We start from the raw sequence: 14,009 nt of genomic DNA on the forward strand, positions 1-14,009 counted from the left end.
CCCAACACCAGCACAGTACCTGGCACACGTTAGTGCCAAATACTTATTTATTGAACATGTTAGTGAACGAATGCTTGACAATTAGCTTGTAAGTTCCATGTGCGCAGGGATCTTATTTGGTGCCTTGTGCATTGCAGTATTCTCAGTGCCTGCTACATAGATCATAAAGACCCACTGAATAAATGGAACGCCTTTTTTTTTTTAATCACATTCGGAAGTGGCTCCAACTTTGAAGGGGACTGAGGGGCCTAGCACAGGTAAACAGGGACCAATGAGCCACCTATTTAGCAAATTTAGGAATATAAGGCGTTAACCTTGTTAATTGACATGTTTTTTTTTTTTTTTTTTTTTTTTTTGTGGTACGCGGGCCTCTCACCGTTGTGGCCTCTCCCGCTGCGGAGCACAGGCTCCGGACGCACAGGCCCAGCGGCCACGGCTCACGGGCCCAGCCGCTCCGCGGCACGTGGGATCCTCCCGGACCGGGGCACGAACCCGTGTCCCCTGCATTGGCAGGCGGACTCTCAACCACTGCGCCACCAGGGAAGCCCAATTGACATGTTTAATTAACTTAATAGCTCAGCAGAGGGCTATGGGCTTTGGTTTCCTATCTGTGAAATGGAGGTGGGAAAGAGGGTTGAATAATATGATTGCATGAGTTTCTTCCAGAATCCTAAATCCGTGAGTCTTGAATGCTAAAAGAAGGCTTCTAGCCAAATGGAATGAGACATGGCCATCTCTCAGTTGAACTGCAAATTCTTCTGGTCAGAGACAAATGTAATTTCTTCTTGTACCCAACACACTGAGCATGGGGCCTGGCACCAGACTCTGTGGGTGTTTGATGTCAAGTAGAAATGAGGAGGAGAGCCTGCTGGTCAGAAGAGCTTAATTTGGCCATGATGGATTCAGAGCTGGGGGTTCTTGACTGTGCCTGTCATTACTGGAGGGGGCAATTCTCATTCTTCACTAGACTGAGGGCTGGCCTTATCCTCTGGGGAGGAGGGAAGTCCTGATAGGTCTGAGTACCTGCTGCAGGAGTGGAATGCCCCGATTTCCTGGGGCCAGGCATGTTCACCCTGAAAAAGCAGCCAAGACTTTCCCAGGCAGAAGTGCCCTCTGAGTACTACCTCAAGCAAAGCTTAGTGTTGAATCAGAGTGAGACTCATGACCAAACAGTTTTGGTCCACAAATGAGAATCCTCCTTTCTGCTGCTGGCTAAAAATAAAATCATTCATCTCAGTCTTCAGAGAATGACAGAGCTGGAAGAGACTTTCAAGATCATGCTGGTAAACTCCTCACTGCAACAGAAGCTTAGAGGGGAAGGGTCTCCTCCCAGGGCCACACAGATAAATGCGAGCCTCCTGGCCTCTGCCCTGTGCTCATTTCCTCCCCACCCCACCCCCAGCTCACTGTCAGTGTCTGTGTGGATGGCTTCCACAAAGAGGGCGTCTCCAGGGTCCAGGCGCTCCTCCAGGCTGGCTCTTGTGTACTCCGGTCCAGCAGGGTCCAGGCCTGCAAGGACAGACATGTCAGGGACCCTTTCGTATCAGCCACAGGAAGCCTCGTGGACCCACCGCACACCTACACGGGCAACCCTTCCGGTTCGGATCAGAGTCCCTCAACAAGGACCCAAGGGCGAGAGAACTAGCTCGGGACCACCTTTCCCAGGAAGCTCTACTCTGTTGTCTCTAACCTCTCAATGACCCAGTTTCTCTGGCTCTGAAATGTGCTTGCTAACACCAACCATTTGGCAAGGATTAATGTCAGTAATATTAATCCCCGGGTAGTAATAACAATGGCTATAATTTTTTGAGTAGTTACTATGTGCCAGGCCTTGTGCTGGGCACTCTCACACTTTCTAGTCCTTACGACAACAGAGCAAAGTAAATATGACTCTCCCCAGGCCTTAGCTTGGATCCCTTTTCCTCTTCCTCCCAAAAAGCAGACTGTGAGACAAGGATTTAAAGTGCAAGTAGCTTATTTGGGAGAAAATCACAGAAAGCGTAGTGAGGGAGTGGAAAAACAAGTCAGAGAACAAAAGCAAATTTTAATGAATAGATTATCTCTTTGGGTCTCATCCCACTGGCGTCCCTCTGAAGGACTCTGTAGATCATGACTCAGAATTGTCTCAATGAAGTGCCAGGAAGCCAGGGTATTTACCACACAGCTCTGGTCCCTTATTGACTGAGGGTAGCTCCTGAAGCATAAAATTCCCAGCCTTTTGCAAATATTTAGCGACACTGTCTACAGGTGATTTCCATAGTGGGCCAAGGATATATGAGCTATTACAACCCACTTCACAGGTGTAGAAACTGAGGCTCAGAAAGAAATACATGGCCTGTAACACTGACATTAGAGATCATGCAATAACAACACAATAGTATTTTATCCAAAAGGGCCACAACAAGTAAATTTCAGTGGTGATCGATGACTTGATCATAAGAACAAAGGCCCAACACTTCCCTCTGCCTGCCTTAGCAAAGGCTCTTCCAGGTCATGATCTCTCTCTAGCTCTCTCTCTCTCTCTCTCTCTCTAAACCTGAGAGGATGGGCAGGGAAGAATGTTACCTGTGATCTGTCCCAGCTGGCCTTTGTAGAAATGACCTACCATGCCCCCCACGTGGGCCCCCAGGCTGACACCAATGATGTGGATTGAGGACTTTGACACACCCAGCACCTAGAACGGGCATTTACAGTGAGTTACATTTGTGTCACAGCAGCCCCTGGCCTTACAAGGGTAACACTTTTCCCTGAGGCATCAGAAGCAGAAGGTGTTGGGCATGACACACCAGCCACATATGCTTTGGGAAAAAGTGCAGAATCTCACTCTGTTAATCACTTGCCCTCTCCCTGGGCTCCCCACCTTGACAACCCACTCACTTTCCCTTTGGTGTCCAAAGTATGTGAGGCATGACCATGGCCATTTCCTCCTGAGGACCTAGAACAGTTAGCCGTTGGCACCCTGATGTAACATGCAGTGGCATGTTTTACAGAGGAGCAGGGGGAGGCTCAGAGAGGTTCAAAAACCTGCCCAAGGTCAGCACTGTAAGCGGCTAGGTTTAGATTTGAACCGAAGATCCACAGACTACTGGGTGGCTCTGCTTCCACCTGAAGCTCCTTCTCATATGTCATTTCTTTCTTTCGGATCCCTTTCTCCCCCCGTAAGCAGCCAGAACTCACCCTAAGCTCTTCTACACCTACCAGGAGTTTACTGAGGAAACGGGAGATCTCGAGTCCCAGCTTAACCACATTTTCCACGGCTGAGAAGTAGACACCTGTAGAGCCATAAACCCAGTCCACAGCGATCACGTTAGCATCTGTTGCCTGCAGAAGGGTACTGATGAATTTATCAATCCAGGAAGGCTTTGTTCCTAAAGCCCTAGATTGGGGGCCAAGAAAGGATAGGAAAATTATCTTCCCAGCCAGCATCCATTGTCATGGAAATTACAATGGCATTTCTATACATAGAACAAACCCAGAGAAAAAGTCACAAGTAAGCAGGGTGGGGGGTATGGGCAGTAAATCCTACAACACTTTGAGCATAAGGAGGACATACTCTCAAAGTTAGCAGGGCTCCTGACTGCACCTGTGGAGCCCGTGTGTAAATTATAAAAGAGTACCTTTGTTCTAGGTGGATGTAGCCTGAGGCCAGGGCTCAGAGCTCAGGTCAGAGTTCAGCCCCCCCGCCCTCAGTCAGGTACCTTTGTGTAATGCACAGACCACACAAACCACTGCACTGACCCTGCTTGTGTTACTCATGGGAAAGAAAAGATAGCTTTGTGTGTTAGAGTTAAGATTTGCAATCTTAATTCTCATTCTATAGTATAGGCACTTTCCTTGAGGATGTTTTCATTTACTCATTCATTCATTCACTCTTTCCTTCATTCAACAAATGGGCCAGGCAGTATGCTAGGTGCTTTGTGAGAAATAAAGAAAAATAAGATATATTCCTTATCCTTCTGGAACTTAGAGTGTAATAGGACTTTTCTAGGAAAAGAAGAAGAATAGGAAAAATTTCAGAGAGCTTTCCCAAGAGATTGGGAATGGGGAAGAAGTTTTCTCAATGGCCCAGAGCTTGCTCGCGTGGACAGGGGAGCCCAGACTGGGTGTATGCCAGGGAACGTGGCTTTGGGGCATCTGGGAGAGGGCAGCATAGTAAGGCTGCTGAGCTCTTCAGCTCCATTAGCCATCTCTGGGTTGAGGGCACACACTCAGCCTTGGGTAGTGGCTGAATGCAAGATTTGCCGGAGAAGAGACTTCAGCACAAGAGAGAGAAGGGATGCCTGAGGGAGGGTGTGGCTGGGAGATGGAGTGAGGGACTGGAGAGGCACAGAGAGCCCAGAGATGAGGAAATGGTGGCCCGTTGCTCAGTGCCCCACTGCGCACCTCTTCCTCGGCCCCCCCCCAACTCCAGCTGCTCCACCGTGCTCCTCTTTCACCATGTTCTCTCCCTCTCTCCTCTCAGCCACTTTTTTTCTGTTTCCGGCATTCTCAGTGGGCTTTGGAGAGAAGATGTTGGAAGGAAGGGTGGTGATTAAATTGGGACTCAGAGAGTATGCATTACAACAAAATTTGGCCTGCAGGGCCTCAAAGAAGTTGAAGAAGTGTGTAGCGCCTGAGAAACCCTAACCTCTGGGAGTGATGGAAGTGGAAGTTTCTTAGGTCATGAAACCCAGGAAGAAGAGAAGAAGAGGAGATAAAACCCTGGATTAAAAACACCACGATGGGGCTTCCCTAGTGGCGCAGTAGTTGAGGGTCCGCCTGCCGATGCAGGGGACACGGGTTCGTGCCCCGGTCCGGGAGGATCCCACGTGCCGCGGAGCGGCTGGGCCCGTGAGCCATGGCCGCTGAGCCTGCGCGTCCGGAGCCTGTGCTCCGCAACGGGAGAGGCCACAACAGCAAGAAGCCCGCGTAACGCAAAAAAAAAAAAAAAAAAAACACCACGATGTTACCCCTGAGTGATTGCACAAAGCCTACAACCTCACTGGCTGAGATGAATCATGCAACCCACACTTCAGGGAGGAAAGGATCACTGAGACCATCTCTACAACTTCCCTTTTATTCAAATATGGAAACCGAGGCTCCATGTGCTAAAGTGACTTGCCCAGAGTCACACATATTTACAGTTGGAGAGAGTGTCCAGGGTCACACATATTTACAGATAGCAGAGGGGTAACATATGTGACCGACAAGAAAGAACCACACGATGTGTGTTCAGGCTGCTATGAGACATCTTCAAAGTTAGCAGGAGGTGAGCAATGAGACCTGTGACAGGCAGTACATCCATTTCTCCTTTTGCTCCCCACTAACTTCCTATGGCATTATGATCACTTTCTAGCTCTTAGCTGAGCTGATCCTATTGGTTGGTTGGCTCCCACCTGAATCCATGGATAATTAGCTTGGTTCCCAGAGTGGCATTGAACCCCGAGTTCCTGATGTCACTACTTTCTTCCACGAGCTGCCCACAGCGAGGATCAGAAGGGGTGAAGAGGAGAAACTGGGCTTTGAGATTGGTGCCTTGGAGAATATTAGCATTCTGGAAGTCAGTGCACTTTGTCTGTGGGGTAGGAGGTGCATCTCCTAGAGGAAAAAACAAACAAACAAACAAAAAACCAAGAAACATCCAAAGTGAGGTCATCTGTTCTTAAAAGGAAAAAAGTTGTTCTTGAAAGGAAGAGAGAAACAGGGGCTTATAGGCATTCATCATAAATCAGCAAGTGTAATAATCAGACTCATTTATTAAAGGCATCACTTCTGTAAGCAAAATCTGTGTATATTTTTCATGTATAAAGATAAAATACCAGAGAAGAATATGAATATTGCTCAGCTAGAGAAGATTAAAGGCCATGGTGAAATGGATATTGTCATGGGCTAAACTGAGTCCCCCCACCCCTGCATAAATTCATGTGTTGAAGTCCTAACCACTAATACCTCAGAATGTGACTATATTTGGAGACAGGGTCCCTATAGAGGTAATTACATTGAAATGAAGCCATTAGGGTGGACCCTTATTCAATATGACTGGTGTCCTAATAGGAAGAGGCAATTTGGTCATAGAGAAGAAAGATGATGTGAAGACACATGGAGTAGACAGCCATCTACAAGCTAAAGAGAGAGGCCTGGAATGGCTCCTTCACTCACAGCCCTCAGAAGGAACAAACCCTACTGCCACGTTAATCTCAGACTTCAGCCTCCAGAGCTCGGAGGTGATAAACTTCTGTTGTTTAAGCCACCCAGTCTCTGGCATTTTGTTACAGCAGTCCTAACTAAATAATACAGTTTTCTGGGCTATGAAATGAGCAGTTGCCCTGGGGACTAGGCCCATTCCAGAGGGTTTCAAACTCCCCCCTCCAGCCTCATCACTTCTTTTCCTTAAGAGCAGTCCAGAGCCACTCCAGAGCCTTCCAGCGCCCAGCACATGGCTGCCCAGCCAGATGGTAGAGAGGACCCTTAATGAGCTGTATGTATTCTATAGTGCCTTCCAACAGGTACGTTTAAACGGGATATTTTATGGTCAAGGTCACTGAAAGGCCTTCTACAATACTGAACCGAAACAGCAGCATGAAACTCCTGCTTCCCAGGGAGCTAAAAATCTGGCCTATCTTCAATACCCAACAGTCCACCCTCACGCCGGTGATAAAGAGGGGGGGCACCTGACACCCAGTTGCTCTTACAGAAAGAGGCCGGCAGGAGCAGCAGGGCACACACTGTCGCACTGGCCCCCCCAGCCCCGAAGTCCTGGTGCTGTTAGCAGCTACCTCACATTCCTGCCATGGGACAAAACTATCTGCCGAGTCAGAAGACAGGTCCAGATTGCAGACTGATTTGTGCAGGGCTCTTCACGAGGAAGACAGCTATTTCAGGTTTCTGGAATGGTTATCTGCCTTCAGAGGTAACGGAGGAGCACATGTACAACAAGCAAGTGGATCTGGGGTGCGCTGGGCTGTGGCACTGTGAGCAGATTGTGGGAACCGCACCCTTAGAGAGTGCTGACAGCGGTTTCCTCACCTCTGCATCTAAGCCCCAGACCTGGTCCCCGAGCCCCCTTGTATCTCCCTTCTGAGCAGCCAGGTCTTGGACACCCCGGCAATGAAGCCCACTATGACTGTGCAGGCCCCCAGGCTCCTCAGCCTGTGGCAACTTGAGCCCCCATGGAACACAAGAGAGAACGATGCCTGGCTTGACTACTTCATCTGCCTTCCCCCAGCTTTTTGAAGAAAAGATGAAAGGACTCTGCTTGAGCATGAGACTTGAACCACATACATGAATACATTTGCTCTATTGGTCATGTAGGGAAGTTTGCATCCATCAGACAGAGAATTAAGAGTCCTTTTAAATAAGCATAGTATGTCACAGAGCAAGACCCAACAAGCATCACAGAATCAATATATTCCAGACAACGTTATCTAAATAAGATGTAATAAAATTAGAAATCAGTAACAAAAGTTATTTAGAGACACATTTGGAGATTTTAAAATTCCCTTTTAAGTAATGAATGAGTTAAAGAATAATCGCAATGGAGACTAGAGAATATTAAAAACTAAATAACAGTAAAACCAATACAATATCAAAACTTGAGTTAAAGTAGCTAAAACAGTACTAGGCTGATATCTTTAACCATAAATGTAAATATCAAGGGAAAATGGGGAAAGACACAGATTAGGTAAATTAATCTTATAACTCAGAAAGCTGAGAAAGAATAATATAGCAACACCAAATGAAATGTAGGGAAAGAAATATAAAGGAAATAGTTAAGGGACTTCCCTGGTGGCGCAGTGGATTAAAAAAAAAAAAAATCTGCCAGCCAATGCAGGGGACACAGATTTGAGCCCTGGTCCGGGAAGATCCCACATGCCATGGAGCTACTAAGCCCGTGCACCACAGCTACTGAGCCTGCTCTCTAGAGCCCAAGAGCCACAACTACTGAAGCCCGCGTGGCTAGAGCCCGTGCTCCACAGCAAGAGAAACCACCACAATGAGAAGCCTGTGCATCACAACAAAGAGTAGCCCCCATTCCCCACAACTATAGAAAGCCCGCTCACAGCAATGAAGACCCAATGCAGCTAAAAATAAATAAAATTAAATCTTTTTATAAAAAAAACGCAGTAATTGAAATTAAATAAAACAATGAATATGAACAGCATCAGTAGCTGCTCAGTACATGCAGTTGCTCAGGCCGACCTTCCTGGAGAAATCTTTGACACTTTGTTTTCTGCCACCCCCGTACAATGGTGAGTAAATCCTCAGAGCACAATATTCAGAATTAAACCATTCTCACTACCTACACTGGCACCACCTTGGTTTAAGTCACCATCATTTCTCAAAATTATGTAGCCTGTAATGCTTTTCCTGCCTTCATTCTTGTCCCCCTTCAGTCTATTTGCAACACAGTAGTAGAAAAGTAAATCAAATCATGTCACATCTCTGTGCAAAAGCCACCAAGGCATTTCACTCAGAATAAAATCCAAAGTCCTAACAGTGGAAGAAAGCCCTAAATATCTTAGACCATCCCCTTGGGGAGCCCTTTGCCTGTCTGACTATTGCTTCCTCTGTTCCAGCCACTGTCGTCCTATAGCTCTTCCTGTCTTTAGACAGGTTCCCACCTGAGGGTCTTTGCACTAGCCATTCCTTCTGTCCAAAGTGTCTTTCTCTGGACATCCACGTGACTAATTCCCTCTCCTCCTTTAAGTCTTTGCTTGTCAAATGTCATCTTCTTTCCTCTAACCCCCTATTTATTTATTATATATTTGGCTACGCCGGGTCTTAGTTATGGCATGTGGGATCTAGTTCCCTGACGAGGGATCGAACCCAGGCCCCCTGCATTGTAAGTGTGGAATCTTAGCCACTGGACCACCAAGGAAGTCCCTAACCCTCTATGTATAATTGCAACCTGCCTATGTGCCTCACCTCTGTTCTTTCAATTTTTTTTGTCCTGATCTGTTTATTTTTACAGCAATCATCACCTAATGAAGATTTTTTATTTACCAGTTTATTATTAAATGTATTGTTTATTAATTTCCCCACATTAGAAGATACTTTCAAAGAAGGAAGGGATTTTTATCCATTCTGTTCACTCTACTGCCTAGAATAGAACCTACCACACACAATAAACACCAAAAGGTAGTTCTTTGAAAAGAATAATAAACTAGATGTACTTTAAAAAAAAAACTAGATGTACTTTTGATGATAGAGTACGAAAAAAAGGGGGAAGTCACAAATAAACAAAATAGAGAATTAAAAGGGGATGTAAGCCCAGTAGATTTTTTAAACCACAAAATAGCATGTTCATACCCATCCAACAGTTAAAAAATAGATATTTTCCTAGAAAATTGATAATCCCCTAGAAAACTATAGCTTACTAAAACTTAGTCAAGAAAGAAAAAAACAGAAAATCAAATGTAAAACTGTAGTATAAAGGAATTGAAACAGTAGTTTTAAATCTATTCATCAAAAAACTCTATCAGGGCAGATTTCACAGAGAAATTCTAACAATCCTTCAATTCCTATCTTACACATACTGTTCGGAGAATAGAAAAGGGGAGAGAGAATCAAAACTCATTCTATGAAAATAGCCAAAATGTCAAAACTGGACAAGGAAAGAAGGAGAAAGGAAAACTAAAGGCCAGTTTCACTATTACACACAGACATAAAAATCCTAGATAAAATGTCAAATCCTTCAAGGATAACAAGTATACATCATGACCAAGCAGGGTTTAATCCCCAAAATGAAAAGATGGTTTAACATTAGAAAATGTATTAATGTAATTCACATATGAACAAATTAAAGAAAAAAACCATATGCTCAACTCAATAAACGTAGGGAAAAAACACACGATAAAATTCAGTACCCAACACTCCTTAACACAAGAAAGGAAGGGTACCTACCCAAAGCCTATAGCAGTGGTTATAGTTATTGGTGAAATGTTAGAAGCATTCCATTCAGAACTGGGAACAAATGAGAATGTCTGCTATCAGTGCTTCTATTAAATATTGGACTGGAAGTTCTAGTCCTAGCTAGTAAAACAAGACAATAAAATAGGATAAAAATTATAAGGTTTGAAAAGGGGGAGAAAAAATTGCCAATATTTGCAGATGATAGGATTGAACTGTCCGTCATTCAAGACTATGGAACGTGGCACAGTGAATCATGTTCAGATACCCCATCCCTCCAAGCACCACTTTAGCCAAAGAGTAGTGACAGATGAATATCCAAAAGAGAGAGAGAAAAAGACAGAGACAATCTCAAATATAAAAATAATATCTCCAAAACAGCAACAAGAATAGAATTGCAAAATGGTGATGGGTTCCAGGTCTGAGAGAAGACAGTGGTTGTAAGAATTCAGTTTTGTGAGGTAAGCGGGAGCCAAAAGTGCTCCAAGTCAGGTGTGGAAGACCCACCAGTGGTAGCCAGCGGTGGAGAGGGGCTCCCCAACTCAGGAAAGGAAGCTAACAACAAAAACAATACAAACAAAAACAGCTATTGACTTTTCACTGGGGCTATAGCTTTATTTAGGGAGACAGTATGGAAAGACAAGACCTCGCTCACAGGAGCTGAGACAACGCACCTTTCTGGAGGAGAGAGGGCAAAGATGGGGGCTCGGGTGGGGAGAGAGAGAGATGAAGAGAGAGACTGAAAACAAACTTTTTATTGAAAATTAAAATGAAACTTATCTATTGTGTCAGAAGTCAAGATAAGAGTTATCTTTGGCGCAGTAGTGAGTAAGATGGGGTACAGGGAATGGGATTTAAGAATCTGGTAACATTTTATTTCTTGATCTGAATGATGGTTACACAGCTGAAATCATTCTGAAAATTCATTAACTTGTGTATTAATAATCTGTGTACCTTTCTGTATGTATGTTGTACTTCAGTAACTAGTTTACTTTTTAAAAAGCTTGAAAACAAATATATACAAAATCAAATGTTTACACAGATAGTCGATGAAGCCAATAAGTGGATCATGAATTCATTCCAGGTGAAATAAAGTTTTAAAAATCTTTGACAAAGCTTTAAAATAAGGGTGCTGAGCATATACAAGGATAAAAATAAAGACAGAGCATAAGAAATTATGAAATAAAAATGAACATAAATGATAAGATATATAAAAGCAAATTAGAAAATGGGAATGAAAAAGATAGTCATGGAAATGAAAAAGATAGTCATGGAAATAAAAATGGAATCAATGCTATAATGTCTAGTACAGAAGAAGTAAAAGAAGCTTTTTAATATGAAAGTGCAGTTTAAAACTATAGACAATAGATGGAGAGGCTCCAACATTTAACTAGTAGCTGTTCCGTAAAGGAAGAGAATGGGAGAAGAAACAATATTTTGAAAAGGTAATTGCTAAGAATTTTCCATAACTGAAAAAAGATATGAGTTCTTTAATCACAAGTTATACTCAGGGTAATGAGCAAGATAAAAAAGAAATAAATCTATAAAAATAGGCAGAAGATAGTAAAACTGCAGAACATTAAGTATAAAAGATATTCTTAAAAATTCCCAGACAAATGCATTGGAAAACTTAAAAGCAATGAAAAATATAATTTCCTGAAACTAACTCAAGAAGAAATAAAAATCCAAATAAACCTACTAGCACCAAAAAAAGAAAAAATCAAACTGGTAATCAAGAGTCTTCTCTGGCCCTAAAATACGCTAGAGCCAGATGGTTTTATTTGAGAACTCCACCAAACCTCTAAATTACAAGTAACCTTTATCTTATATAAAATTGTTTCATAGAACAGAAACTTATTTTATGTGGTTATAATCATCTTAGTGTCAAGACCAGAGAAGGGCAATACAAGAAAAAAAAAAGATAGATAAATTTCCTTTATGAACAAATGTACAAAATAATAAATATAAATATATACAAAAATAAAAATAAATGTTGGCAAATAAAATTCAACATCATATTAAAAAATACCCCACAGGAGTAGGAAAAAAACAATACCCCATGATCACAAGATTTGTCCCTGGTGATCTTCATCTAAACCCATAGAGTTTAGAAGAAAATATGAAAGATTTTTTTTATAAGAAGATTGATTAAACAAGACACCAGAAGCACAAATCACAATAAGAAATAAAAATTAAGACAACAGTGTAATACTATTTTTTCTGTGAGATTGACAATATGAAAAACATTTGATAATACAAAGTGTTGTTGGAGAGGGTGGGAAAACAGACGTGCTCACGTACAAATCAACAGTTATAACTTCTTTGCAGGGCAGTTTTTGTCACATTTATCAAAAATGTGTAAGATATAAATCCTTTTAGAGCTAGTATATAGTGTATAAACAGCCACTTCATAAAACAAGATATATGGTCACTTTACATACACACACCCCCACACACACATGCACTCAAATAAATGATTGCGTTAGGAGAAAGCACACATGAAGCTTAGTAGCACCTTTTCAACGCCAACCGTTGATGCAGGGAAGGGGTGAGCAGAGGCCTGTGGTGTTGCAAGGGAAGTATGAATCATGGAGGCCTTCTTGGAAGACGTGAAGAGCAGATATGAACAAAAAGGTAGTGTGAGCAACTACAGGAGGAGAGAATGACACACCCTAAAGCTGGGGAATGAGAATTCAATGTCTCGTGGACCTGACACAAAAGCAGTCTGCTACTGGGGACAGAGGGAAGGGAGCTTTCCAAGGGTGATGCCACTGCTGGTCAGAGGAGGGGGTTTTACTCTTCCGAGATGCCCTATGCCATAAGAGGGTTTAGATTTGCTATATTAAGCAAGAGAGAGTGGTGGATGGGGTTTTCACCGGGAAAGGCACCACGCAAATGGCATCTGAGGGAAACTGTGCTAAAGGTCATTGGTTATCTGTGGCGAACAGGACTAGTTATCATAGTACTGCCAAGAGGGATGACAAGCCTGAACTTGAGCTGGGTCGGCAAGACTGGAAAGGACCTCTAACAACCTCAATGACAAAATTGTTGTTAGTTTGGAAGTTTTAAATTTTAAAATTAAATAGGTCTTGGAACAATGGATATTTACAGGGTGAAAATGAATCATGTGTTGGAATTAATCACATTTTACTTTTTTATACTCTTCCTGGCTTGTGCAAGGTGAAAAGGAGTAATGCAGATTTTAGAAAAATGAGTAAAACAACTAGAGGAAGTTCAATTTTTGTGACTTAAGAAAGTGCTGTCATTCCCATTATGATTGAAGATTTTTTTCTCCCTCTTTTAAATTCATCTCAGGAGAGGGCTTTTAGGGGACCTTCCAAAGGTTAGCGCTACATAAATAGATGGCTTGAAAAAATAGAATTATTGACAGAAAGAAGTCTCACCCAAGGCCCCAGCCGCCGACTTACCTGTACTTCCAACACTGAGCCACAGAAGGAGCCCCCATGACCAGAAGCAGCCCTCCCAGGGGTCTGGGGCCATCGTTGAGCTGGAAGTCTCAGAGCTGGGGTGAAGCCAACCCCTAATGACAAAGAGATCTCACAACCCAGGCACTCACAGTTTTGAACACTGAACACCCACTGGAGTCTCACTAATCATTAACTGGCCTCATGACCTGTAACAGATCTCTCCCTATTTGTTTAACTTCCCCAGTTTTCTGTTTCTTCTTCTCAGTGAAAAGAAATATACTTTTTTTTCTTTTCTTTTTTTTTAAGCAGGGGACATTGAAACACATTGCCCTTCCTCTCTGAGCCAAACATCATCAGGAAACTATTTCCTGTACCTCTCCCACTTCCCATTATAAATTGTTAGTAAAAACCAAGGCAGAAGTCTTTCATCTCCAGGGGATCACAAACCCACATTGTCCCGGAGTCATCTGTGGATGTGTTTGCCCCCTAGAAGAACTCTGAACAGCTTGAGGGCAAAGAACTTCTCTTTTCATTTTTGAGTCCCCAGTACCCAGCACAGAGCTGAGCCAACAATGTATGAATATGTTTAGTGTACATTTAACGGAAATCACGAAAGAAGATGAAGTTGGCCTCTGAGAGTACTATCCTTTGATAGAATCCTGGGGCTAGAAGTCCAACCTCTAAGAAGAGTCA

At 43.2% G+C, this 14,009-nt stretch overlaps 1 protein-coding gene across 5 annotated transcripts in view; it reads right to left on the reverse strand.

The window, feature by feature from the left end:
- Window positions 1–13,665, reverse strand: part of PLA1A (phospholipase A1 member A) — a 72,945-nt gene extending 59,280 nt beyond the window's left edge. For 3 of the 5 annotated variants that reach the window (XR_010840764.1, XR_010840763.1, XR_010840765.1), the window contains exons 1-5: window positions 13,317–13,594; window positions 5,376–5,577; window positions 3,199–3,376; window positions 2,566–2,674; window positions 1,408–1,509 (exon numbers count right to left, since the gene is read on the reverse strand). Coding sequence is in view for 2 of the 5 variants with exons in the window: in XM_059064742.2 (XP_058920725.1) it covers window positions 1,408–1,509; window positions 2,566–2,674; window positions 3,199–3,376; window positions 5,376–5,577; window positions 13,317–13,389 (664 nt within the window). In the remaining 3 variants the exon portion in view is untranslated. Of the gene's footprint in view, window positions 1–1,407; window positions 1,510–2,565; window positions 2,675–3,198; window positions 3,377–5,375; window positions 5,578–13,316 lie in introns of all 5 variants that reach the window. The other 2 variants (XM_059064742.2, XM_067034526.1) reach the window with 2 other exon arrangements.
- Window positions 13,666–14,009: the final 344 nt, after the last annotated feature.

Source organism: Kogia breviceps, chromosome 5 (assembly GCF_026419965.1).
Source record: "Kogia breviceps isolate mKogBre1 chromosome 5, mKogBre1 haplotype 1, whole genome shotgun sequence".
Taxonomy (NCBI): Eukaryota; Metazoa; Chordata; class Mammalia; order Artiodactyla; family Physeteridae; genus Kogia; species Kogia breviceps.